The 26,003-nt window shown below is 39.9% G+C and overlaps 2 protein-coding genes and 2 long non-coding RNA genes across 9 annotated transcripts in view; 3 read left to right on the forward strand and 1 right to left on the reverse strand.

Annotated features, from left to right (window-relative positions):
- Positions 1–6,293: 6,293 nt before the first annotated feature.
- Positions 6,294–8,815, forward strand: abi3b (ABI family, member 3b; the record flags this gene model as incomplete). The annotated part of the gene is made up of 5 exons (XM_046378057.1): positions 6,294–6,597; positions 7,066–7,233; positions 7,411–7,590; positions 7,792–7,862; positions 8,539–8,815. Coding segments are annotated over exons 1-5 (840 nt in total), but the record flags the coding sequence as incomplete, so codon positions are not given.
- A 5-nt stretch (positions 8,816–8,820) lies between these two features.
- On the forward strand, positions 8,821–11,733 carry LOC124053203. Its single transcript, XR_006842115.1, has 3 exons — positions 8,821–10,272; positions 10,371–10,530; positions 10,758–11,733. It is a non-coding gene; the product is annotated as an uncharacterized LOC124053203 (long non-coding RNA).
- A 776-nt stretch (positions 11,734–12,509) lies between these two features.
- Positions 12,510–15,101, forward strand: LOC124052838. Its single transcript, XR_006842062.1, has 4 exons — positions 12,510–12,583; positions 13,800–13,855; positions 13,957–14,182; positions 14,848–15,101. It is a non-coding gene; the product is annotated as an uncharacterized LOC124052838 (long non-coding RNA).
- mpp2b (MAGUK p55 scaffold protein 2b) overlaps positions 12,562–26,003 on the reverse strand; it is a 37,618-nt gene continuing 24,176 nt past the window's right edge. For 5 of the 6 annotated variants that reach the window (XM_046377548.1, XM_046377547.1, XM_046377545.1 and 2 more), the window contains 10 exons: positions 24,372–24,524; positions 23,907–24,062; positions 22,932–23,159; positions 19,704–19,835; positions 19,473–19,575; positions 18,320–18,388; positions 18,063–18,224; positions 17,655–17,857; positions 17,090–17,218; positions 15,087–16,656 (listed from right to left, as the gene is read on the reverse strand). In XM_046377548.1, the coding sequence (XP_046233504.1) occupies positions 16,480–16,656; positions 17,090–17,218; positions 17,655–17,857; positions 18,063–18,224; positions 18,320–18,388; positions 19,473–19,575; positions 19,704–19,835; positions 22,932–23,159; positions 23,907–24,062; positions 24,372–24,524 (1,512 nt within the window). In that variant the 3' untranslated portion in view covers positions 15,087–16,479. Of the gene's footprint in view, positions 14,006–15,086; positions 16,657–17,089; positions 17,219–17,654; positions 17,858–18,062; positions 18,225–18,319; positions 18,389–19,472; positions 19,576–19,703; positions 19,836–22,931; positions 23,160–23,906; positions 24,063–24,371; positions 24,525–26,003 lie in introns of those variants that run through there. The other variant, XM_046377544.1, reaches the window with a different exon arrangement.

Genomic DNA, 26,003 nt, shown 5'->3' on the forward strand with positions numbered 1-26,003 from the left:
TGCAGTGTGTCTGCCTGCTTCCTTGCCTGTGGAGTGGTGGATACTCACTAACCTGGGAGGGACTCCACATACTTTGCTCTCAGTTCCCTCCTTCAGCTTAGTGACAACAGAGGGAGGGGGAGTTGTGAAGACAGGGGAAATGAAAGAGACAGGGAATAGGGGAATCAAACACGAGGGTGTGAGCGCTGAACATTGAGGGCTGAGCAGGCTGCGAGTGAGATAGAGTTACAAAATAGTGAAAGGAGCTGGCTCACCTCAACTCTGTCGTTTATACAAAACCTGCACAAATAGTGCAGTTTACAGCAGTCCCAGACTGTCAGAGCATTGCACATTCAGATTAGTGTTACAGCATTCATTTAAGTGTGTGTTTGAGGGGGATATTCCACTGAGCTATTTATTCCATTCACTTGAGGGAATAAGAAACCCATGTGCAATTCTTTTTCCTCATAATCATTGAGTAAACAAACCTAATTCAGTGAGTTCCTCACATTCTTGGGGAATCCTCTGGGAGAGAAGACTGAATGAGGTTATATCACACAGCAAAATCCTATTCTGTATTTAACTTAATTTTATTTTACCTTCAACTGGGCAAGTCATTAGAGCAGATTCTTATTATTAGAATTTTGGAAGGCACTACAAAATATCAAAAGCTGAAAAGCAGCTGTACACATCCAAACATTTTCAGCACACACTTACATATAAGCAAAACAAACATTACAGAAATGAAATGAAATCTAGCACACAAGCAACAGACATAAGGCTGGCAGAGAAGAGCTTCGCACAAAGGTGACTTCCAGAAAAATTGTCCAGTTTTAGTGCTTTTTGCAGATCATTCCAGTCTTTGGGTGCAGCAGCTGAAATGGCAACAGACCAAATGCGGTATTTGTTACACGATGGACAACAATGAAGCACATTGTGCAGTGCTGAGAGCAAAGCACAAAAGATGTTTTGGGAAAAATTCATGCAAAAATTAGTCCGTTCAAAAACCTCAGTGAACTGGATACACTGAATACAAAACAGTTTTGTTTAATAAAACTGTTTAATAAATAATTAGGAAACAAATCCCACTTTTGATATTATTTATGATCAGTGTTTCAGTATTTATCATATCTCCCTGTACAGTTGATACTATATTAATGATTACTGGCGGAGTTCACCATCCCACCCAGGATTTAGACTGTCTAACTGCACCTGGGGCTCACAGGAATACAATACAGGCAATCTATCTAATCTATCCATCTAATTCGTCACAGCCACAGTTCTGCTTTGATGTGTTTTTGATGGATTTTTGCCTTTATTTCACAAATGCCGCTTAAGAGAGACAGTAAAGGGAGAAGAGACAGACAGACAGGGGATAGCATGCAGCGTGGGGCTCTATCTGAAATCGATCAGTCTGGAATCGAACCCGTGCAGCTACAGTAAGGACTCAGCCTCCAGCCTCCTTGATTTTATAACAGCAAAAAGACAAACCCTGCAGCTCAGTGTTGTTCTTCAAGTTTCAAGTGTGAACCGTGTTGAGTTTGAAAACACTGACAGCTTAGCAAACTGTCAGTGTAACAAAACCAATGGATGCGTCTTTAAGCTGCTTAATGAGGCCACTCAGACTGACGCAGTGACTGAATGAGGCCATAAAACACGATAATGTAGAAATGAGTGATCTTTTATTCCGCAAGGAAGGGATCATAAATCTTAAGGACTTAAACAGCAGCATTCTTAAAATTTTGGTTTACGTTTTCAGAAAGGGTTTGAAACGTGGATGGATCAGATCAAAAATTAAATCTAACATGTCTGTCACAGTTTAGGCTCATATTTTGAGGGTTTGTGTCATTCTATCCGGTATGACATATGGCGACAGTAAATTAATATGCATGGCCTCATAGTTTCCAATAGAGCCTTATCATTCAACAAAGGTCTCCAAACTGAGTGCCATATAAATCAGAATGTCTTTGACGGTAGCATAAGTAATGTTACTGCCGATAACACGTTTCTCTCTAGAACAGATAAAGATGTCATTTTAATCATGCTGACATTTCACATTAGAGGAGAGTGAACTCTAGAGAACTTAGTCTAACTTACACAACGCTGAGCAATACCAGAGCTGAGAAATAAGTGCATCAACGCTGTCTGTCATGTAATCTCATTAAAAACCACTGATTGAAGCTGGACTGTCAGCTTGATCAGAACTGAGATTCAGTCTGCTCACCTGAGTGCTGTTTGTCATGTCAAGGCAGAGGGAGTCATTATCACCTCACAGTGAGAGAGGGACAGCGATTATGTGAGTGGTTCAAGGTCACAGTGAGTTCAGTTGATTAAAATCCCACCACACGGGCCTGCAGACAACCCTCTGTGCTGAGATCTTCCTCAGTTGGCCTAAGAGAAGAAGAAAAGGAGGAAGAGTCAGCTTAGGTATCTATCAAGCCATGTAACAGATGTCTTAAAAGAGATAACATCCATCCATCCATTTTCTATACCGCTTATCCGTCAGGGTCGCGGGGGGGGGGGGGGGGGGGGGGGGGGCTGGAGCCTATCCCAGCTGACTACGGGCGAGAGGCGGGGTACACCCTGGACTGGTCAAAAGAGATAACAGATATGTCAAAAATATCTCCTCGGTTCTTATTCACACACACTTGCTGATGTCTTTGGAAACATGAGGCACATGTCCACCATGTGAGCCACTGGAATAGGCTGGCTACTTATTGACAGAGTACATCCTAGCTGGGCTGATAAGAAATGGAACACTGTGACAATGTGATCAGGCAGCAGTGGGCATGTGAATCAAAAATGCCAGCTTTTCTCACGCTTACACATGTGACTGACAATTAGTGTTAAGTCAGAAAATGACAATCTACATAAAGAAAAATATCCAAAATAACTTTATACATTTGATGAGAATAGAGATAACAATATTTTTATTCTGCTTTTCAAAGTCAGGGGCTTAAAAACAGATTTAAAACAGCTGAGAAAGGGCAGCAGGTGTCTGAAGACTAATTGGAATTGAGATCACAGTTTTATGTGACCACAGACAATGAAACTGCCCACAAAAAGTATTAACTGCTGTCTTATTGTGTGTGTGTGTGTGTGTGTGTGTGTGTGTGTGTGTGTGTGTGTGTGTGTGTGTGTGGACAATGTAGTTTACCTTCAGCCTCCGGCACAATAATTGCATCTGGCTTTTCCTTTAATGGAAGTCTGTGAGGTGTGGAGAGACTGTGATGGGCCAGAACATCCAATCTTCACAAACAGGAATAGTTTGCACACCATTAGACATGGATGTTGTTGTGCAGTTTGTGCGTGTTTGTGTGTGACAAGTTAACCCTGTTTCAGCCTGCAGTTTCTTCAAATATGTTTTGAATAACTTGATCTACGTGCACAGAAGTAACACTCCAGTTTAGATTAATTCATAATCTGTCTGCATAATGAATATGTCCTGCAAAATACATCAAGGTGATCATTTGTTATGCCTCTGCAGCCAGTAGCCAGAAGCATAACAAATGCCTTTGGGCGTGGAAAAAGTCGCCACAGACTCCAGATTTGAAAACTTCTGTATTTACTAACATATTAAAACAAAAATATTTAAAATTCCAAATAGTTTTCCCCACCTGTGCACATCAGTCCCTTTACCAAAAACCTGTGAGATCATTACAGTATTTTTACGGTAAGGATATATTCTTTCACCCTTTTCACTAAATAATAACTTTATTTGAAGGTAAAATCATGTTTCACAACTATGAATCCCAGCTGGTTTCATGCTTTGCTGCATAAACAAGATCATAACACAGCAGTGCGCTGTTCCTGCTCTCCTCACTGATATGCATGTTGGATTTGCTTTTCTGTGCAGCTCATCTTAAACAGGAAGGGGACCTAGTGATAAAACATCTGTTCAGATGCTCCACGCAAAACATACTGAATTTACTGATGAAATGAAGACTTTCCAGAGTTGTAACCTCTCCAATTCTGAGATTCCAGAGGATAAAATGTGCATCACAACAAATGAATCAGGTTACTAAGTGTGGAATTATGATAGAAGGAGTAATTGAGGGTTACAGATCCTCAATTACACATTTGAGGCTCAGGAAGAAAATGACATAATGTCTGAAATCAGTGAGAGGGCAGAGGGTAAGTATAGAGTGCTGTCCCTCTCCTCTGTTGCAGTAGGTGTCTCTACAGTCTATTTTATCATTAGGCCATGTCTGTTTGGGTGAATCCTGTTGGTCTCTATGTGAGTATGTATTACCCACTCGCATTAAATCATGCAGAACAACATAAGCAAGAGACGGAATTAGTAAAGTGCGGTAAAGTGCTGCACAGTACAACACACAATCTCTGTTGACATTTATAAAAATAAGTATGAGTTGTATGATCTGATGAATGTAGCAAAAACACATAACTTTAACAGTAAGCCTAATCAGCCTTATCATAGGTAAATAATAAATCTCAATTTGTGACCAATTCATTCTTTCCATGTATTAAAAAAACATAGCAGCTTAATTATTTAATTATATTAACATGGTATGACTCTACAATGTACTTAGCACAGAGAAAAGGCATGTTCAATTAAAAAAATCAGAAGATTTTTTAAGATAAGTCTGATAAGATAAGTCTTCCATATCACTTATCAGTAAACAAGGATCCTGATGATTACGTAAAAACTACGAAACTAAGAGATAAGAGACCATACTGTTAAACAGCAAATTCATTGTAACACCATAAATAACATCAGCTCTGACAAACGTTTGGATTACTTTGAAAGGAGGACTGAGGCTCAACAGAGCACTATCAGAGCTCTTTCAAAGAACATTAGCTAATAATTTTCTTGGCCTTCATTTCAACATTATTGGAGTATAACCTTACTGGGATTTGGTACAAACATTTAACAGAGTAGAAACATGTTTTTCACCAAAAAAGGAAAAAAGGAGAGAGAAAATGTTTTTGAACTTTCCTCAAAATAAAACCTCATTACAAAGTGACTGTAATGTATCAGGGAGATGTCTACTGAGGTGATAAAATAGTGTGAAACACTGTTTAATATTACTCAGTTTCTGAGTTAAGATTTAGCTTCAGATTTGGTCAGTGATAGAAGTAAAGTCAGTTTGGTTGGAGTGAGACTGACAAGAAAACAAGTCTAAAGCCAAGCTAGCAGTTCTGTGAGGCTGTACTTTCACTCTTTTTCTATGGCGGGGACATGCCTGCACCAAATTTCATGGCTTCGATTCATAGTTGTTGAGATATTTCAACATGCAGTATCACCACTGGGATTTTTGGGATCACAAGTCATAAGGATTCATCATATGGAGACCATAAATGTCTGTACAAAATGGATAAATCCATCCAATGGCTGTCAAGGTATTTCAGACCAACCAATTTTCAGAATAACATTACCATCCATAGAGTGAAGCCACCAGTGTGGCTGAAACATGGAATCTAACAACAATATCCTGGGACCATTTGTTCCCATCTATCTCCACTCATTTCCTGTCATCTCTTTACTGCACGCTATCTTATGAAGGCATAAAATGCACAAATAAAATATCTGCAAAAAAATGGAACTGTGGACAGTACCAAAGTCTGCACACAGTCAAGTGACCCTTTGTCACACATCTTATTTTATTACCTCACAGTGAAGTATCAACACTGAATTACATTCAAATAAAATGTTATTGTGTGTGTAACATGGCTGAGCTCAAAGTGTCCTGTTGAGCTGACACATAGCCAAACACATACACCAAAAGACAAGACTCAGGATGTAAGAACAGAAGCCAAAAAAATCTTTAAAAAACATTGAACACTCACAAACACAATCAAGGATGTTGTGGAATTCAAGTTGTTTGTACAGGATATCCTGAGCAGCATTATATTTTGACGTGGCTAAATATTTTGTAATCGTATAACATTGTCCCACAGTAAAGTGAAACATCATCTAGTCTAGATGTTGAGTTAATATGAGACTGACATTTACGATTGAACTTGTCACTGTTATACTGGCTGCAACACATCAAGTTGTTAATGATGATCTTTTTTAATCATTATCCACACTGTAGAGCATGGTAACAGACCTTGAGATGATACTTTCGCTAGACTGCACTGACCCCTAGTGGACATGATCGACAATACAAGTGACTGTCAAGGATGTAATACACACCTGATATCAAATCATATTTTATTATTATTTATATGTTATTGTCTGTGTGAAACGATAGCTTTTAATCACACCTGTCGTCGTGAGACAGATGTGACCTGTCCATCAGTTTCAGTGGATGTCCCCTGGAGCCTCTTGCAGCAGTAGCAGCCCTGCCCTGGAAGCGACACCTCTGATACGGTGAAATTCTTTACCCTGCGGTAATTCCGCGTTCACAGCCGACCAAACGCCTTCCTGCTTCGGCAGACTCTTGCCAAATCCCTTTACATCATCCTAAGGTAGCGTTAGGAAATCTTTAAATCGTTTGTTGGCAGCGCAGAATGGGAGACATGACGGAGGAAAAGAACTTTTCTAAAGTTATTTCTCAGATATTAGAAGGCGCGCCTGCTGCCAGGAGGGGTCTTACTGATAACTACAGCAACCTCCTCCGAGTCGCAGATTACTGCGAAAACCACTATCTTCAGGTGAGTAATGCTCACTTAAAAAAAAACACACACACACACACACACAACAGCTGTCCTCTAAAAACATAACTTACATAATATTTTCGAGATCATTTGGAAGATTTTTGCCAGTGGTGGAATGTAATTTGGCTGCTGTACTTGAGTACAATTTTGAGGTATTGCGCACCGATTTTCTATTACGTGTTGGCTGCTACTTCTCCTACGTTTTAGAGAAAAATACTTAGGAAGTACTAGTAAAAAGTTTCAGGTAGAGGTTTTACATTTAAAACATGATCAGTTTAGCTACACACCTATATATTAAGTAGGTGAGAGCTTGACAATATTAAAATGCTACTCAGCCTTGAGTAAGAGTTATATTTTCGTACTGTGGTATTATTACTTTTACTTGAGTGAAAGAGCTTACCTTTTTCCCATCATTGGATTTTATAACATCTATAACCTATCCTGGTTTTAAATGTAATCCTACAGGCAGAGGATCCAACCAAAGCTATGGAAGAGGCCAAGGCTTTGGCTACCCAGTCACTGGCCAGTGTGACCTACCAGATCAACAGTCTGGCTGGCACCATGCTGAGGCTACTGGACTCACAAGCCATGCAGATCAAAGACATGGAGTCTTCAGTCAACCTGCTGTCACTGGTCAGGAAGACATCTCACCCCTGCACAGCTGGCAAAAACTAAAACTAAAAAATTGCTGTGATCCATTTGTTTTCTTGTTGTTGCATCTTTATAACAGAAGTTATTATAAAGGGAAACAGGTGATGTGAAATTAGAGTTCTTGTGTATTGTTCATGTTCACGTTCTGCTATGCTCCAGGCAACAGCTATACACTTTGAGAAGGTAGCCAGGAGAGAGATCGGTGCTTTTACTACTCCCAAAACCAAGACTCGGTCCAAGCCTTTCACCCCACCGACTTCAAGCAAGGAGCCAGAAATAAGCTACTCAAGAGTGCCCATATCATACTCCATCTTGGACTCCATTGGGCACTGTTTTCAGGTAAATCAGAAAAAAGACTAAAGTGAGTCCACACACCTTTTATTATTACCCATTAGATTAAAGATGTGTATCATAGAGCAAGCCGCCTTTTCAGTACTGTTGTCCCAGTGTGATTCTGGAGTGATGTACAGTATGGCTGATTGTGGTGTACACGTGTGCTGAAGCCCTTTTTTTTTTTTTTCCTTTATCTTGTACCAACAGGTCACTGAGCAGCAGCCCAGATCAACAGCAGGGACCACAGACAGCATACAGAGCACTAAAGACATCGTTGTGTATGTAAACAAAGTCCCCTTTTTCCCTTTTAATAGCAATACTGTTACACTACAAATAATTATATAATGAAACATTAAATATCCAACATCACGGGCATAATATCTAACGTTACACAAACACTTTATGATCATGTCTGAAACTTGCTTCTTTGATACTTTGGTTTTTTGTATGATAACAAACTCATTATGAAGCATTAACTTGTATTAAATCAATGTGCATTGGGAGACTTTTTGCTGGAAAGTGGGGAGCACCATTTTTCAGCAAAAATTAATATCTGAATTCACAATGAAGTCTTATTACTGTTTCTTCATTTCCAGTATTTGTGCTAAGTTTAGCTAACGAGCCATTGTCTGTAGCTTCTTATTTAGGGTACAAACATGACAGTGATATTAGTCTTCTAATCCAACTCTCAGCAAGAGCAAAATGTTTCCTAAAATGTGAAACTAATCCTTTAAGATACTACAGCTGTATCATTCTCGAATATTCATTTGTAAAATAACTACAATACTTCCCCTGAAATGTTGTGGAGTAGAAGTAGAAAGTGGCCCAAAATACCCAAGTAAAGTGTAAATACTTTATACAGTACTTAAGTACAGTACTTGAGTAAATATACTCAGTTACATTCCTGCACTGCTCTGTAGCTGAAGGTCAGTTTCCTCTTTGTCTTGAATACAGATCCAATTTCGGCATCGCCGTGCCTCCACCTTCAGTCCCCACCTTGCAAACTGTCTCGAACGCCACCAACGACAGCCTACCTCCCCCGCCCCCTCCTACTGCCAGTCTAGATCCCAATATGCCTGTTGCTCCACCACCACCACCACCTCCCCCTTCCTTCATGGACACTGGCCTCCCTCCTCCTCCCTCCTTGACATCACCCACATGCTCCCCCCCACCTCCCCCTCCACTGTCAAATGGCACGTACCTGCCTCCTCCTCCTCCTCCTCCTCCTCCTCTTCTGCAATCGGGAGCTGGTCCTCTTTCACCTCCTCCTCCTCCTCCTCCTCCTCCACCACCACCACCGCCAATGTCAGGAGCTGTGCCCCCTCCTCCTCCTCCTCCACCACCACCCCACATTGGTACCTCTGGCAGTGTGCCGCCACCTCCTCCACCCCCTCCTGTACACTAACTCTACTTTCTTCTTCCTGGAGTAACACAGATTTCTTGGCAGTCAATACAATGAGCAGGCATGCTGGGTTTTGCCATCAGATCATTGTGGGCAGCATGGGAAGAGTTTTTGAGCTTGTTGTGAGATCAACATTAAGCATAAATAAAAGCTTTAAAAAGTGTGCGTGTCATGGTTTAAACTTGAGCTGTGTAATCTGTGTTGGCAGGGTGAGTTAAAAACGTATTTGTTTTTTTGTTTTTCTTGTTTTTTTGTTTTTTTTTTCCAGGACAGAAAATTCTTGTTTTGCTGCAGTTGAGATACCTCAGCATGTTTCAACAACACCTCAACTGCATTCCTCATCAACAAGCTGCAACAGGGACTCTTGTGTTTCCCTGATCTCCTTTCCCTTTTATTTTTTTTACTGTTTTGTGATCTTTTTTTCTTATTACATCTTTGTCTTGTTTATTAGTGTCTCTTAATCAGCAACGACCACCTTAAGAGCAAGTGCATTTAGCCCATTTTACTATGTGGTGACTGATGTGTACGTCATCAGCTGTAACCTCAAACCTCAGTGAGTTCTGCTAGTTTAAACAGGTCATTCAGGCTATAGAATGGCTGTTGTAAGTCTACACTTTACATAACCTGCTTTACACGCCTTGTACTTGGAGGTAAGCTTCATTTTATGCAAGGAGATTATAAAATTGCTCAAGGACAGCCTATCCAAGATTGTTATCAATTGTTATTTTCCTAAATGTTACACACTTGTCCAGAATGGCCTGAAGCTGGAAGACCAGCCTCATTGTGCATCAGGGAAATGAAATCTTTTGCTGCTGTCTCTAATTGCTGTCTAGTTTTACTTTAATCTATTAAAATTCAAGTCTGTAAACCAACATCCCATAATAGCTATACTTAGCGGTTACAGTTTTAACTTTGAACTGGAGTGTCACGCAGACAAAGATGCCATTCTGTGTAAGAACAAAATCTACTGCATTAGCTATACTTTCCAGCATTGTGTAGCTTTCTCACAGTAATTACATCTGCCTTAAAAGTGCTCTGTTTATGCCAGTGTGAGTAAGAGATATGAAGAGATAAAGAGCTACCTTTGAACTTTCCATGTATGAATGTATTGTAAAACTAAACATAAAATTGCATGGCAAACAGTAAAATAGAGTTACAGTCTTAAGGTTTAAAACCAGATCCTCTAGAGTGACAAAGCCTCTTCATTTTTCTCTTCAGTATCCTTCGGTGTTAAACCTGATTTAAAAAAATATAACTGCCATGGTCTTTTTTTATCCTTCAATTGAGTAAGTACTTCCTCTGTTCTCACTGTGTTATGATTGATTTCCTTATATACATCATTGTACGCATGGTGCACATATAGTAAACTCATCTTTTATTTCAGGATTCCCTTCTTGTGTTTTTGCATCGTTCTGTGGATTTTATGTTGCCATTTTACAAAGAACAGCAGTGAAGCCGAGGACTCTCCCCTGGGGACCACCAACTCTGTATACATCATCCCCATATATGAGGAGGAGTCGCGAGAAGAAGAAGTAATGGACGAGGTACATTTTCAACGTCCGTACAGAGACCCTATATGGGGTCGAACATGTTGCCCACATTCTTGCATTTATCATGTTACATAATGAGGATGTAATTTAGATATACAGTTGGTTGAATGTATTTTTTTCTAATATAGATGGTCTTTAAAAAGGTCTCCAAGAGCTTTCGTAATGAAAAACAAAATACATCAGTTCCCTTCTTTGTAATTTAAATGTCTCCTCTTTTCTAGCTTGAACCACCACCATATCCAGGCCCACCACCATCATACACAGACCCTCCTCCTTATTCAGAGCAAACCTGATCTTCGTTATTCCTGAGCTTACTCCTCCTCCTCTTCCTCACACCCTGCTAGCCTGAACATAATGTACTTTTTAATCACATGGCAGGTCTACGGATTTAAACCGAGACTCAGATTTTGACACTGTGGTTATATTTCAACATTTGCAAACCTGTATGCACATTTGATGTCAAAATAAAATAAGTTCACAAATTATATCAATGGTGAGCAAAGAAAACACAAAATTATAAAGTTGCAGCAGCAAACTGTGAAACTCAAAGTTGCCACTGTGACTGACACTGAACAAGTTTCAGCCCCACATTTACAGCCAAAACTAGGACCAAAATTTGCTATTTCTATGCACTGTCTGTAAATGCTCTTTCTGATGTGAACCTGGACCCAGATTTTTTAAAAACCCAAAGCTGATATTTCTCAGCAGCTCTTTTCTTGAATTTCTCATGAGGAGTTTTGGCACTAGTTTTCTGAATATTATTTCACAAGTTTTAACTCTTTTGGATCCTTACCAAACCTTAACCTTTTAATGCATGTGATGCATGTGATTATACCTTTCACTTGAGACATATACATACAGGATTAATTTGGCTGGAAACAATCCACTATGTGGAAAGGAGAATTTTTATTTAACTTATTTTATCTTGCTTAATTTTACAAAACTCAGTAAAAACCCTACTGAACAGTATGCATGTGTGGACAATTTAAGTGGAAAAGTATTTGAGTGAAGTCACTTGGAAGTTATTATAATACTTTGTTATTTTATTCAGCTGATGTCCATTGTATGAAATTTATACTCGAATACAATAAATTTAAAAGTGTGATCATACACTATATAGACAAAAGTATTTACTTTACTTATTTCCAGTGAAGGGAAATTTTAATGCTTCAGCATACCAAGACATTTTGGACAATGCTTTGCTTCCAACTTTGTGGCAACAGCAATGCACAAAGCAAAGTCCATAAAGACATGGTTGGATGGGTTTGGTGTGGAAGAACCTGACAGGGCCACTCAGAACCCTGACCTCAACCCCATCCAACACCTTTGGGGTGAACTGGAACGGAGATTGCGAGTCAGACCTTTTCATCCAACATCAGTCCCTGACCTCACAAATGCTCTACTGCATGAATGGGCAAAATCACAGAAACACTACAAAATCTTGTGGAAAGCCTTCACAGAAAAGTGGAAGCTGTTTTGGCTGCAAAGCTGTGTATGTACTTAGAGTACAATATCATTTAGGTCCCAGTTGGTGCAATGGTCACGTGTCCCAATACTTTTTTCTATATGCTGTACTTCAGATTTTCTGAAAAAAAAAAAAAAAAGTGTCTGATCCAAAAGTGTGTTTTCTTGTCCGAAAGCTAAATAGAAAAATGGGTTTCAGGCCACAAAGTGCCATGAATTCTGTAAACATTATATTTTGTGGGTTTTTTTTTATTATTATTACAAAAAAAAAACCCACACACAAAAATTTTATATTTTTCATCATTAACCATATTGAATACCATAATTATAAACAGAAAAGGAGAGGCCTAATAACTGACCTCTGAAGAATGTCATTGTTGATTGTTTTTTCAGATTTCTGAATGATTTTGTTAAACATATGCAAGAAATATACCAGACACTGAACACACCTCTAAGTCCTGTGTCTTTAAAAAAGACAATAATGCTATAAAAGCACTTCACATTCTGTACTTCCCTAAGTGACACATTATCCTTTGATAGCAACCCACGGGACAATTTTTAATGTTTTGGATTATTAAATAAGGTAAGCACTCATCCAGCTGTAATATCATGATAAAAAATGATATTCTGTGTCATTAGTGTAAAGTATGTTGGAATTATGTGAATTAAACTGACTTTTTCCTACAGTTGTAAAGAGTGACAGATTTATAGGATGAAGGTCCACTGTCAGTTGTGAAACTCAGACTAGTATAAAGTCAAACAGTACGCTAATCACGCTACTTCTTGAGATCCTAACAACTTTCTAGTTGTACACTATTTGGATGCTTTCAAAGTTTTTAAAACGGCATTAATGGTAGTGAAACACTGCAGTGTCACTGTGGTTTTCAGGGGGATACTGTAAACTAAGATAAAGTAAAATCTGACACAGTATCATATCCTGCAATGTCAGCTCACCCCCACTCATTGATTTTTGCCAACTGCATGTCCAAAAACTCAGAAAAGACTGCTTACTGTTTTATATTATTCTCTTCCCGTATGTTGTATAAAAATTCTGATCTAAATAGGCTGTTCTCTTGTGTATATGTCTTAAGAATAAGTGAAAAAAGTTTTTGTTTGGTTGTTATTTTTTGTGCAAACAGATGGAAAAAGGTTTTGCAAGAATAATCTAGGTTTCTTATTTTTTTTCCATCTTATTTTTAGTTATTTATTTATTTTTTATTGTTGTAATACTCATTTTGGCCACAAGGGGATGAAGTGCCCCGATACCACATGTTCTGTTAATATAGATAGTCCTGCTATTCTTAGCCAGACCAGCCTGACTCTGCCTCTGATTGGTTGCCATCGTTGGTTGGACTGCTTAGTTTTTGCAGGAGCTGTGAGACTTGTTGGAGTTATGGTACAAAATATCAAACCACAGGCAGAGTAGGACAGTTCTTGCAGAGAAAAGCAGTGGGATCAATAACACAAAGGGTATAAGCGCATCTAACCCTCTTATGGCAGAAACCAGTATTACAACAACAAACACTTGGAAAAATGATCCTGACAAAATAAAGAAGTAAATAATCATTATGCCATATCTATAAATCTGTGGTAAATTTTCCACCCTTTTCACCTGTTGACACAAAAGAGTTTGAGATCACATTATTTTTTCTAACTTGTCTGTCTGAGCTTCCATAGAATTACTACATTCAGTATTTGGTCCAACTCTCATTTCAAAGACTTGGCATGACAGAAGACCAGATCACTTAACTGTATTGTTGTATCTGCTGTACTATATGTCCTTTTTCTTCCCCTCACAGTAATGTCAGCAGGCTGACACTATTCAAGTTATGACTGCGATACTCAATATTTTTATGTAAGTAGCCAAATCAAATCAAGACTGAATGTCAGCATACAGGAAGGGAAGTTTTGACTTGCAAATAATAAAATCCTGAAATTATGGAAATGTGTTCCTAGATTCCCAATCTTGATGATGGTGATAGCTGTAGTACTCCTCTGCTTCTACCTGCACATCAGAAAGAAAAGAGCAGTGAGTGACGTCACCATACCAACAACCCAAGATGGCAACACATCTTCAGTACATACAATTTCTTTGCCTGAAGATCAGGCAGGAGAAGACAGACATTACGACAGATTCCCTCCACGGTACAGCACTGTGGATCTTCCACCACCATATTCACTGGTGTGTGAGCCCTCGCAACAGTCAGTCACTGACACTGGATCCCTGCACACAGATCTTAACAGAGATTTAAACTATTTGTCTAATATTTGTAAATATTCATACATATATATACATATATAGGAGAATCTTTTACCAAAACCACTTATGGTATTTTGACTGAATTTCGAGAGATAAAAGTGGTTGACAATTCTCAAATAAATATTTTTAAACCCTAATTTAATATCAGTGAAAAATCAACACAAATCAACACAAATCAATGGCTTAGTTTGACATTTTGATAAAATAAGTTTTAGTTATACAAAATACACTGATTCCTCCTGTGGTTGTTTTACACTGAACTGTGTGACAGACTATTACTTCACATAGTGACTTCCTGGAGTCCTGTCATTGAGATGACCTAAGCTAGCTGATTCTGGGCTAAGTTAAGGAAAGTAGCTGTTAGTGGTAGCTTTATATTTACCATAAAGACAGGAGGATGTATCAGTCTTTTCAACTAACTCTCAGTAAGAAAGCCAATAAGTAAATTTCCTAAAATGTCAAGCTATTCCCTGAAACACTGAAACTCCTTTGTACTTTACATGATTTGAAATATGAATTATAAAAATCTGTAATATTTTTAAAATACACTGTTGTACAATTTTACTCTGAACTTCACTTTGATGCAGTTTGACCCCAAGCTGACACACGCATGGCCGGGGGGCCCGCCACCTGCCTACGAGATGTATCCAATAACATTGCCTCTGGCACCTCATCACTGGATGACGCCCTCAGAACCTCCAACCCCACCTTCCTCACTCAGCACCCATAACAACCCATGGCCACAGAGGTTACGCCAACCACCCGCCATCTAAAACGCTGAAGACTCACCTTGTGTTGTTTTTGTGTCATTTGAAAAATAGTATTGTCATTTATTTTATTCAATATTGTGATTTTAACTTAAAAATAATTATCATTTATATTAACTGTAGACAGTGAAGCAATATTCTCAACATTTTAAATTTTAATATATTTTGTATGAACATCAAAACTACAGTGTAGTTGTCCAACTGCATCTACACACCAGCAGAATCATCAAAGCACCGAGTGTTTCTCTATGTTATACTATATATTCTTTATTACAATACAGTACTTACAAGTTTGAGGGAAAATAAAATGAATAGTAAATAAGTTGCCAGTATTATTTTTTTCTATTTTCTAATAAGGAACAGTGATAGAGTGATTCCTTGGCTTTCGAACCATGTTAAGGCAAAAGTAAGTATGATTTTGAAGCCACTGATAAATATTTTACTGTTTGTACATCAAAATAACAAAAATAGGACAACTTTCTATCAATTGTCAAAACTGTGATAGTGAGTAATATGTTGGCCTTCGTTATACAGTCAGTGCATACTGTAGGCTACTACTTCAATTTTATTCTTTTTTTTTTCTCTTTGAGGATTTAAGTGTTCTCAGCGCTACAAATACAACTCCAACAGAATCAAGCAGGTAGCAGAGGGACACTGTGATCCATTCGATGGGTCCTCTTACTGTCACACAAGCCAGATGCTTCACCAGCATAAGACAAATGCACAATGTCATCAACATTAAAACAAAAACAAACTGAGACTGCAAGATTGATGTAAAATGTGTCAACAGAAGAGTTTTCCTCTGCTCTCACTGTGGTTATGTTAATGTTTTTGTTTAAAATTATCTATTGCTATTCATTTTTCAAATGGAGACGCACGAGATAAAGCACATTTTTGAACACATACAATCATACTGTGTGATCAAATGGTAAAATATAGAGAATTTAAATATGACTTTTGGCATCTAACTTCCCTTAACCAGTCTGTCCTACCAATCCAATGTAAACATTACACTACATAAAGTAGGAAAGGCTAAAAAGTTTAATATCCTTCAACGAAAACCTTCAGTAGAGCACTGTTATCTTCAGCATCTTTACTCTAAGTCTATTTCCACGTTTATGATAACACACACACACACACTCACTCACACTATTGCACTAAACCTCAGAGTCAACTCTAGATCCTTCTGAACAAATATCAATAAAATTATTCCGATCTTGACAAGTAAAATACAGCTTGACATTAGGCTCAACAGAGGAACACCAAGTTTGTACAAAAAAGCTCTACATGAGGCTGGTCATTTGCACTGAATCATTCTACTAGGCCCTTGACTACAGACCTCCACCACCCATGTATTCGTGGCGACAGACCATCTGGAGCTACCAATGTTAAATCGTCCTCTGCCCTTCAACCCAAAGCCCTGGCACCTTTCCTGTGAGCCCCTGGTGACTCTCAGAAGACCCAGCTGACAGGGACCCACTGCTGCTCCGTTGTCAGTTTCTCCAATGCCGACCGTAGGCTTCGGAACGCCGCTTCCAGGCCGTCGTTTACGATGCAGAGGTCAAAGTAATGTCCATAGGCCCGTTTAATGCGCTCGCTCTCATCCACCGTCCTCTTTAGTTCAGAGTCCTGTAGGGAGTGACGTGGGACAGTGAGACAATTAGGTGAAAATACATGCAATGAGCAGGCAAATATTTGGATGAAAGAACAGAGTCAAGAGTGAAATTGGCAACTGATATCAAACTAGATTACATAATTTAAATGGTAGAAAGCAACTTCAGCTTACCTCTATGCTGAGTAAATCAAACAATTACTAATACAATGAGCTATTCAATATGTAACCTGTATGTAAACCAAAGTAAGTAAAGCAAGTAATTTTATCAAAAGTGGCCTGCACCAAAGTACATGACATTGCCTTTTACCAACAAAGTCCTGACAACACTGAAACAGTGCGTTCCAACTTTGACAGAGAAGTGTGTGTTTATGTAGGAGTCTATATGTCACAGATAAAGGTGAATGAGAGAATGGGTTTTCAGGACCTTTAAGAGAACATAAAACTTACCGTTAACTGTTTTGTGACCACTCCTGACTCAATTGCTGACCTGTTCATAGCTTTGAGAACCTCAAAATCTGGGGCTTCGATGAACACAACGTAGGGCAGGAACTCTGACGTCCGCAAGACTTTGAGCGCCTTCAGAGAAAAACAAATGGATGTGAGACAATTTAAAATCACTGCATCGATGCACTGCAAGCAATGGGAATAGATAAACATTAACACACAATTAAAAACTGAGAAGGTGATTAAAAACCAACCACGACATCTACAACTAACCAATTACTCAAGTTAATGTGTGCAAAAAAGGATTAGCTGAGTGTTGCCAGCAAGTAATGCTGCTCATTAAGAGATCCTTTTTCATAAATAATGATAATGTGCTCAGCCTACAAATACTTCAGTAGCAACAAGCTGTACATCACTGTTTTAAATGTATGATTTTAAACTCAAAGCTGTACTGGAAAACGTGACAAACAATGTATAGAAATTTCACAGTGACAGAGGAACAGAAGCAAGGAATAAACGCAGAGAGAAAAAGCAAACATGTAAGTGTACATATATGAACTTCCTCTACCTGTGGGTTGACATCCAGGATGCAGATCTTTCCTGTTTCTATCACCTCATGTATAGAGTTGATCTTAGTGCCATACAGGTTTCCATCGTACTCTCCATGCTCCAGGAAACGGCCATTTTTGATGTCACACTCCATTTCACTACGGGTCATGAAGGAGTACATCTGGCCATCCCTCTCATCCACCTTTGGTTTTCTGGAAGTGACTGAAGGATAAAGAGAGGCAGAAAGAGATCACTTACACAGACATTAGCTAGTAAAATTCAGGGACAAAAAAGGGGCAAAATGTAACAACTTTTAAACCAAGACGTAGCCTATAAGGTACAACAACACTGCAATGTATGAGATGACAGATGACTTTCATGTCGTGTATCACGTGGATTTAGTGTGATGATGAATGGCAGCACTCACAGGGGATGGTGGTGCCATACCGCTGGGGATCCGATACCAGCAGCTTGTTTTTCAGACTCCGACGGCCAACCCCCTGGGCACCAATCAGAACCAGTGTCTTCCTCCTGAAGGGCGGGACCTTGGCAACTTCTTCATATATCCGCAACTCATGCCGATCAAATTCTAGTCAGAAACCAGTCAGGAGATGAATCAGATAAATCACAACAAACGTGTGTCAAAAGCAGAGACTGTGATGTTGTGTGGTGTGTTTTAAGTACCTGCATTTTTCGTAGTCAAATACATCATCTTTTTTTTCTTCTTACCACCCATTCCTGCACACAGAGGACCTGAAACAGAGAGTGACACACAAAACACAATAAAACCTCCAACCCTGACGCTTGCGTCGGTCAGCCACTTCAACAATGTCCCTGTTACAATGATGAACTATCAAGGTGAAATGTCTTTGAAAGCATTGCTGGGTCATAAATCCAAAGTCTTACAGGGGTATAGGGAGACAAAACCACTAGGTGGCACTGTGCACTAATACTGATTAGCCTGTGCAGCCAGTCTGCTGCCAGAGAACACCTGTGACTGGGAATCTGCTGAGCGTCTGTTCAACATGGCAGATTATGTAGCTGCTGGGGGAAAATGTCTTCTGAACAGAAACGTAGCTGGAAGCAAACACTGCTGTTCATTTTCGTGTCAGAACTCATCAAGGTGTGACAACAACTACTGCATGCCCGTTCCAGTCCGAATGCTGCACATGTAGTGTCTTTCTTAATTTATGAATTGGATCAACAATTTCAAACCTCACCATCCTGTTCAATATTTCTGCTCAAATCATGCCCTTGGTTTGGATAATATGTGGAAAGCGTGCTAGCAGACAGATGTGCCCTTCCGAGGTTCCAAGGGCAGTACAGTTTGGCTGTCATCTTCTTCTCCTCCACAAGTGAAGGGCATGCGGCTGGCTGTGACTCACCACCTGTTCTGTGGCTGTAGAGTCCTCCGCACAAAGCAGATAAGCTAAAGGAACACAGACACTTTTCACCCCACATCTCGTAAGAGAACAGATGATTATTGATCAGGTTTGTATTTACAGGGGTCTTATCACCACACCTCAATCGAGGCTCCTTCTCGTAGAGAGCTCTTTGTGAATGTCAGACCCTGCAGCTTAATAACCAGCAGATTGAATCAGGCCGACTGAGTCACGACGATGCTCATTACCAGTTCTCTAGTGTTCGCTGACAGAATAACAGACTGAAGAGGTGAGAGGGGGATGAGCAGCCCGGCACCACATGAAATGCTTGTATGATATGGAGAGGAACAGATGTTGTCTTTGTTGCCAGTGTGTTTGTGCAGTGAGGAGTCTGTGTCGAATCTGCATAATGAGAAGTGCTTCTCTGCTCTGCTGCGTGCTGTTAAGAGGCGTACCTGCGGTAGCGAGCTCCAGATCTCTCTTTACAAACGCTTTCCGCTTCTCCTCAAGTAGCTGGCTTGGAATTAGACCTGCACTGCCTCCCTCTATGTGACAGGCCTGTGAGTGAAACACATGTGCACACATAAAGAATTAGCAAATAAGCTAACTGGCACAGGAGTAAAAATTACTCGGACATAGCTCAAAAAATTAAATATGCCCTGAAATATTCTGGGAACATTACAGACCTGCCACCAGTTGAGGTCCTCCTGATTGAAAATCTGCAGAATATCCCCGCTGTTGAAGCTCAGCCCTGCTTCCTTACAGGGAATCAGGTTATCGTGGGATGGGTCGTAGTCAAAGTGACACTTTACAAAGGCCTAAATGGGGAAAAAGATAGCACGTCAGTAAAGTTGCCATAATGGATGCCAAATCAGACAGGTTAGGTTTGACATGTTAAAAAATATGCATTTAATTGATGCTGCAGCCACAATATACACCCAGGCTGCCTCTGGTGTGGTATGAGCATAATCTGTTGTAGATGGACTGGGTGAGTTGATGTCATTCGCTAGTCTTGCACACTTAAAGCCTACTCCATCTCTCAGCTCACTTTCCCGACATCCCAAGGCTACAGCATTCAGCTCGTGAACCAAACCCTGTATCCCAACCCCCACTGACAGGACAAGGAATCAGAAACAGACAGATACACAGAGAGAGGAAGAGAGGGACGGAGACACAGAAAATAAAGAGAGAGAGAGAGAGAGAGAGAGAGACAAAATCTGTAGCCATGGCAACAACCCCCCCCCAATCCCAACCCCCTGCACTTTCTCATACTGAACTGATGGATGAAAAAAAAAGGCTGCCTGCCCTTACTATACTATGTGTGTGTGTGTGTGTGTGTGTGTGTGTGTGTGTGTGTGTGTGTCATTCCCTTATAAGGAAACCATGTACACACACACTGAAAACACACACTCAAAGTCTCAACTGGCCAAAGGGAGCTGTCAGTTGAGTTTAGTTACCATGAGATGACCAAGCTTGAGGCATTAAACACAGACAGCTGGATTACATTCACAGAGAACCTTTGGGAACAACTCTAATCATTGCACAGTACAGCATCCACCTCCACAGCCAAATCACTCTGTAATATCTGTGACAGACAGACACAATTACGTGTTTGAGTAGGCACTTTGATATAGCTGAGACCACACAAAAGGAGAACTGAACATTTGTACACTCCTGTCTTAAGATGACATACTGTCGAAAGAGCACAGCGCAGAACACACATTTTCTTTGAACAGCCTTAAGAAAGGGGAGGATATTGAGTTTTCTTATATGAGAGCGATTTTGGAGCATTCTGCCAGATAGAGCAGGGGGAAAGCAGCTGAAAACGTGAAAACACCGTAGAGCTGCTGTCTTATGTAAATCTGCCAAATTCAGTTTGGGTAATTTGAATGTTTTTATTTAATTTAAAATATTCCTTCACAGTTCCTCCACAGGCTGAGGTATATCTCTGATCTCATGGGCTAATTTAAAGCTTAAAGAATAACGTAACCAGAATAAGAGATAACAGCCATGCTAGCAGCTCTATGAGGTTATACTCACAACGACGATGCTCCATCATACCTGCTTAACATCAGCATGTTAGCTTACCATGCTCACTATTTTAATATAGCATCTTAACATTGTCTTATTATGAATTAATACAAAGCCCTGCTAAAGCTGGTGGAATGTCACTAGTTTTGCAGGTGTTTGGTTATAAGTTGAAGTTCAAATTTCGAATGTGTCAGTACCAAATTTCATAGCAACTGATCTAATAGTTGTCTAGATGTTTTCATTCAAACTCACAAATGTCAACCTATTCAGCTAAAGATAGTAGAAGACATCTTCAGAGCCCTATGAACATCTGCACAAAATGACATGGTAATCCATGCTACAGTTGGAGATATTTCAGTGTGAACAAAGTGGTGGACTGAACGACTGATTGATACGGTGAGGCTTGAAATGAATTCTCAATTCTCAGATCACTAATTCTTCACTTCCTGAAATTTTAGAAATGTATTTTTTTCAACAAACAACAACAAACGTGTCAAATACACGCATGTCTATACTAATAATCCGAACATATAATTCCTCGCCACATCATTTCCTTGTAGATTATGTTCTAGTAAATTTGAGATTAGCTGAAGGAATTAATTTGGCATGGCCTCTGCAAGCTCTAGTTTTTCTCCTCTGTACTGCTGAGAGAGGTGTCACAGTCACAGAGATACGTACCTCACACAACACTAGTTGTATACTGCATCGTCTGATGTGCTCCATACTCCCATCATCACAGTACGTCACCAGACAAGATAAACCTTCTATTTCCTCTCACTGAAAACTGGGTCACATTTTCCGTGTGTCACTAGTCTCCTCCAGCTCTTAGAAAGCTTGTGTTCATTAGCTAGCCAAGAAGAATAGTTCCCTCTACCAGTGGTTATAAAACAATGTCTTGATTCATTTCCAAATATTTTATATCAAAAAACCTAAACCTAAACCTAAAACCTACACAGCCTTTCGTATGTAAACTTTATCGCCATGGAAGGAAAGGACAAAATCAAAAAGACGAAGACTCCTGTGTCATAAGCCCTCTGTAAAACTCTCTCTGACTTTCTGTCTTGATCGTGAGCACCTCAATCATTGATCCATTATGTATGAGCAGAAAATTACTCTACATTTGGATAAGTGACAAAGCTGTAATGCAGGTATCATAGCCAAATGTCGTCTACAAAGTCCTGCTGGGTAGGACTAGAAATGTGATTCTTGGCACAGCAAATGTGCTTACAGGGGGCAGGGAGGATGCCAGGGAGGACAGTGAGTGGCGCTTGATTGATGAAAATGACAGTATCCTTTCAAACTATTCAGAACTTTTTATACAATACTGATTTTGGGAAGGGTGATGAAAAATGTATTCTGCTTTTCCATGTGAGATTCAATGAGGAAGACACAAGGAATTGTTCTAAAACCTCCTGGACAAGCATATCCATTGTTGTGAACAGATTGACATATTTATATATTTTGGGTTTTGGTGATAATAATGTGATAATAATATAATATATCAATTATATGCAACTTTATACTTCCTCTCTGCTACATCTGTCATGTCTGGCAGCTTTAGTTACTGGTCACTTTCTAGATTACAATTTTACATTCCTTTTAAATCTGTGCAGGGAAAATCCCATATTGTCAAATTTACATACTTTTACTTAGGTAACATTTTGAATGCAGCACTTCATTTTGATTTTCCGGTGGAGCATTTTCACCATGTAGTATTAGTACTCTGACTTAAGTAAAGGATCTGAATACTTTTTCCCCAGCTGGAATCTACTCACTAAACCACGTATAAACAGTATTAAAAATCCTTTCTTGTTGTTTCGATCTGCTGGGTGGTTGGTTAGAGTCAGAGCACTGTGTCAAATGTGAAGCCTGACACAGCTGACCTGTCTCGCTGTGTGTGGCTCCTGGTAGCTGGGCAGGATCTTCAGTACCACACTGCCGCTCGCCTCCTTCAGCATCTCCTGGAGCACTTTGGGGTCATTGCCCACCTCCTTTCCATTCACCTCCTTGATGATGTCTCCCACATGGAGCAGACCTTGCTGGTCAATCATGCCACCATGAAGGATCCTGGCAATCACCAGCTCGCCGCTCTCCACTCGAAACGTCACTCCCTACACACACAGACACGGTCAAAATATAAAGATCATTTCTTAAGTGAGCTCCTCAGAACAATTACAGTGTAATATTTATTATGAATGGTCTTGCAACATGCTCCGTTACACAGAAGTTCAAACAGAAAGCAGGTGAGGGTGAGGTCGAGTATTTTGAACAAGCTGCAAATGCCATGGCTGAGTGGAGAAGATAATGCAGAAATGTCTTAAGCTGCAATTACTGTAATGGCCACAAGATGCTGGCTGCAAAAACATCCAACTGTTTAATTCAGAGAATATTTAGACCAAAACACAGTCTATCAGTGTTGCTATTTGTCCCATTTAGGCTCCATTTAAGCTTATTCACCTTTGGGAAAACTTTTTGTGGCACTTGTTAACTTCCTTCATGTTGGCAGCAAGCCTAAAGCTCAGTGCCAAATGACCCTTCAGAAACCTATGAATGACTCCACAGACAATCGGCAGTTTGTGAGACCTCCTGAATTATTACTGAGTCTTTAGTATTACTCAACAGCACGTCAGCTTACAGCAAATGCATCACCTCTATTTTGTGCTACAAAGGGGTATAAATCTGACTTCTTTCTCTTTTAACAGTGTTGCATAAAGAGCTCATTACGCTGAGTGCATGCGCTGTTTTCCAAACACAAATCATACCTTTTATTGAGGAACTTTATCTCTTAACAATTTACAGGAGGGCTCTATCCTGCCTCACTGATTATAATAGCTTGCTCCTTAACTGAGCAGACTTACCAGATGCTCGCCAGACACCTTACGGATGCCCACCATCCTGACTGCGTCTGGGGGAACAGGCTGGTTGTTGAGAGCTGCGTCCATGAAGGAACAGGGGCTGGGGGGAGGAGTCTCGTAGTTTTTGGACGCTACAGAATCATGAGTCTCCAGGAGGGACTGTGAGAAGAATAGCAAACATTGATGGGAATGACAAATAAACACTTTCCTCATCAGTAGCTTGTAAAGTGGTAGAATCTGTGCTGTGCTGCAAAAATCAGGTGTTCTTGCTAAGTTCTGTGCTGAGCTGTTGTCAGACATAAACTATTATGGCTCCAAATCAATTTAATCCATGTTAGCAATCCATGTTAGCACAACATGCATCATTAAGCCTGAACATCACTCTGAAAAGTAATCATAGGTTCAGCCCGCGTGCCTGTTAATCAAAGCCACAGCCTGCTGTGAGACCCAAGCCCTGTTCTCTCAGACCTGGAAATGAGGCTCCTTCAGGATGCGGACCAGCTCGTCGGCTGCCTGGCTCCTGTGCGCGATCGGAGTCAGCTCCTTGAGGATATCCTGGACCAGCTCCACGTTGTTCTCCCTCACAGCCTCGAGCTTGGGTTCCTCAAACTGCTCGTGAGCCTGGGATTTAATGAATATCAAACTAGTGGAGTCTCCAAGAAGGAATTTATAACATTTAGTTACATTAGCTCTCCTTCTCAGTGAGCAGCTAATGCATCTTGCTGACTTATAATGAAATGTTCCATGACTTCTGCGGGACTATTTGTTTTGATTCATTAATACAATAAAGGGTACAATAACAAAGAACCGTAAATGCAACCAGAACACAATCCCTGCTGAGAACAACACACAGCCTTTTGTTATATTTTTGTTACGAAATTAGGGCTAAAACATCGTACTGTTTTTTGAGATTTCTATACTAACATAACATGAAAACTGAATTAAGTAAAAATAAAACAACAAAAACATGGATATGTATAAAGCCTTCAAGTTTTTGCATGCATCAAAGATGCATTTTAAATCATTTTCAGTTCTTGGTGCAACCATACACCAAGCACTTGAGTATTTGAAGATTCACATTGTCAGGCGATCCCACAGAGGGTTTCTCTGGTGGGACTGCCGACGAGTCTGCCAGCAACATTGTTTGTTTGCAGAGGAAGAGAGGAAGAATCCCTGCAGAGAGACGGGACATGGTTGCACATATAGGCACAAACAGATACACAGATATTCACAAATGCCTGCGTGTACACAGTCCTGCACACAGATCATCATGTACATACACAGTGCACATAGAGAGATACAAGTACAGCACAGCACACACACCCATACACCCACACACAGGGAGCTCTTCACTCCTGTGCAGTGATTGGGCAGCAGGACTTTTCTCCTTTGGTGTTTTGGCAGAATTCTTTGTAACCTGATGGAGCAAGCTGTCCGTGTCTGAGGCTTGGAAAATATGCCACCGTGGACTCTATGCTATATTACTCTGTTTTGAGAGCTATGGACATGACAGACAGGAATACCTTCTGAATATCTTCATGTGTCTGTTTTGACACAGCGTGATGATGATTAATGCTAGCTAATGTTTTTTGTAAGTTTCAGTAAATGCTGCTGTGCAACCGACATCACTGAGTCAGATCACTAACTGTATGAGTGTATGTTATACTATTTTTTTTATCATGAATCATTATTATCCTGTGGTTGTCACACAAAGGCTTGCTTTAATGCCACTTTAAATAATTCAACAGGTTTGGTTCTGGTATAACTTTATCCATGCCAATGCAACAGATCCAATATAAAACAACAGATATTATCATACCGTGTTTTGAATACATTAGGACTCTCTTTTAAATCAGCACTAAGTGCTACATTAGAATTGGTGCACTAGAGCTCGTGAAGACAAGCTTTTATGCATGATTTTGTGTTTCAGTATTTCAGTTAAATGTCAATAGCTGATAGGAAATTGATTAATAAATCGCAGGATTTGACCACTGTCATGTAATGACTAAATTGTTTTGCACACACTGTTTTTGTAGAGCACCAAAATGTATTATTTTGGAGGCCACATCACACTATAAGACCTTGGAGTTTCTTTTGCAG

This window comes from Scatophagus argus, chromosome 21, assembly GCF_020382885.2.
Source record: "Scatophagus argus isolate fScaArg1 chromosome 21, fScaArg1.pri, whole genome shotgun sequence".
Taxonomy (NCBI): domain Eukaryota; kingdom Metazoa; phylum Chordata; class Actinopteri; family Scatophagidae; genus Scatophagus; species Scatophagus argus.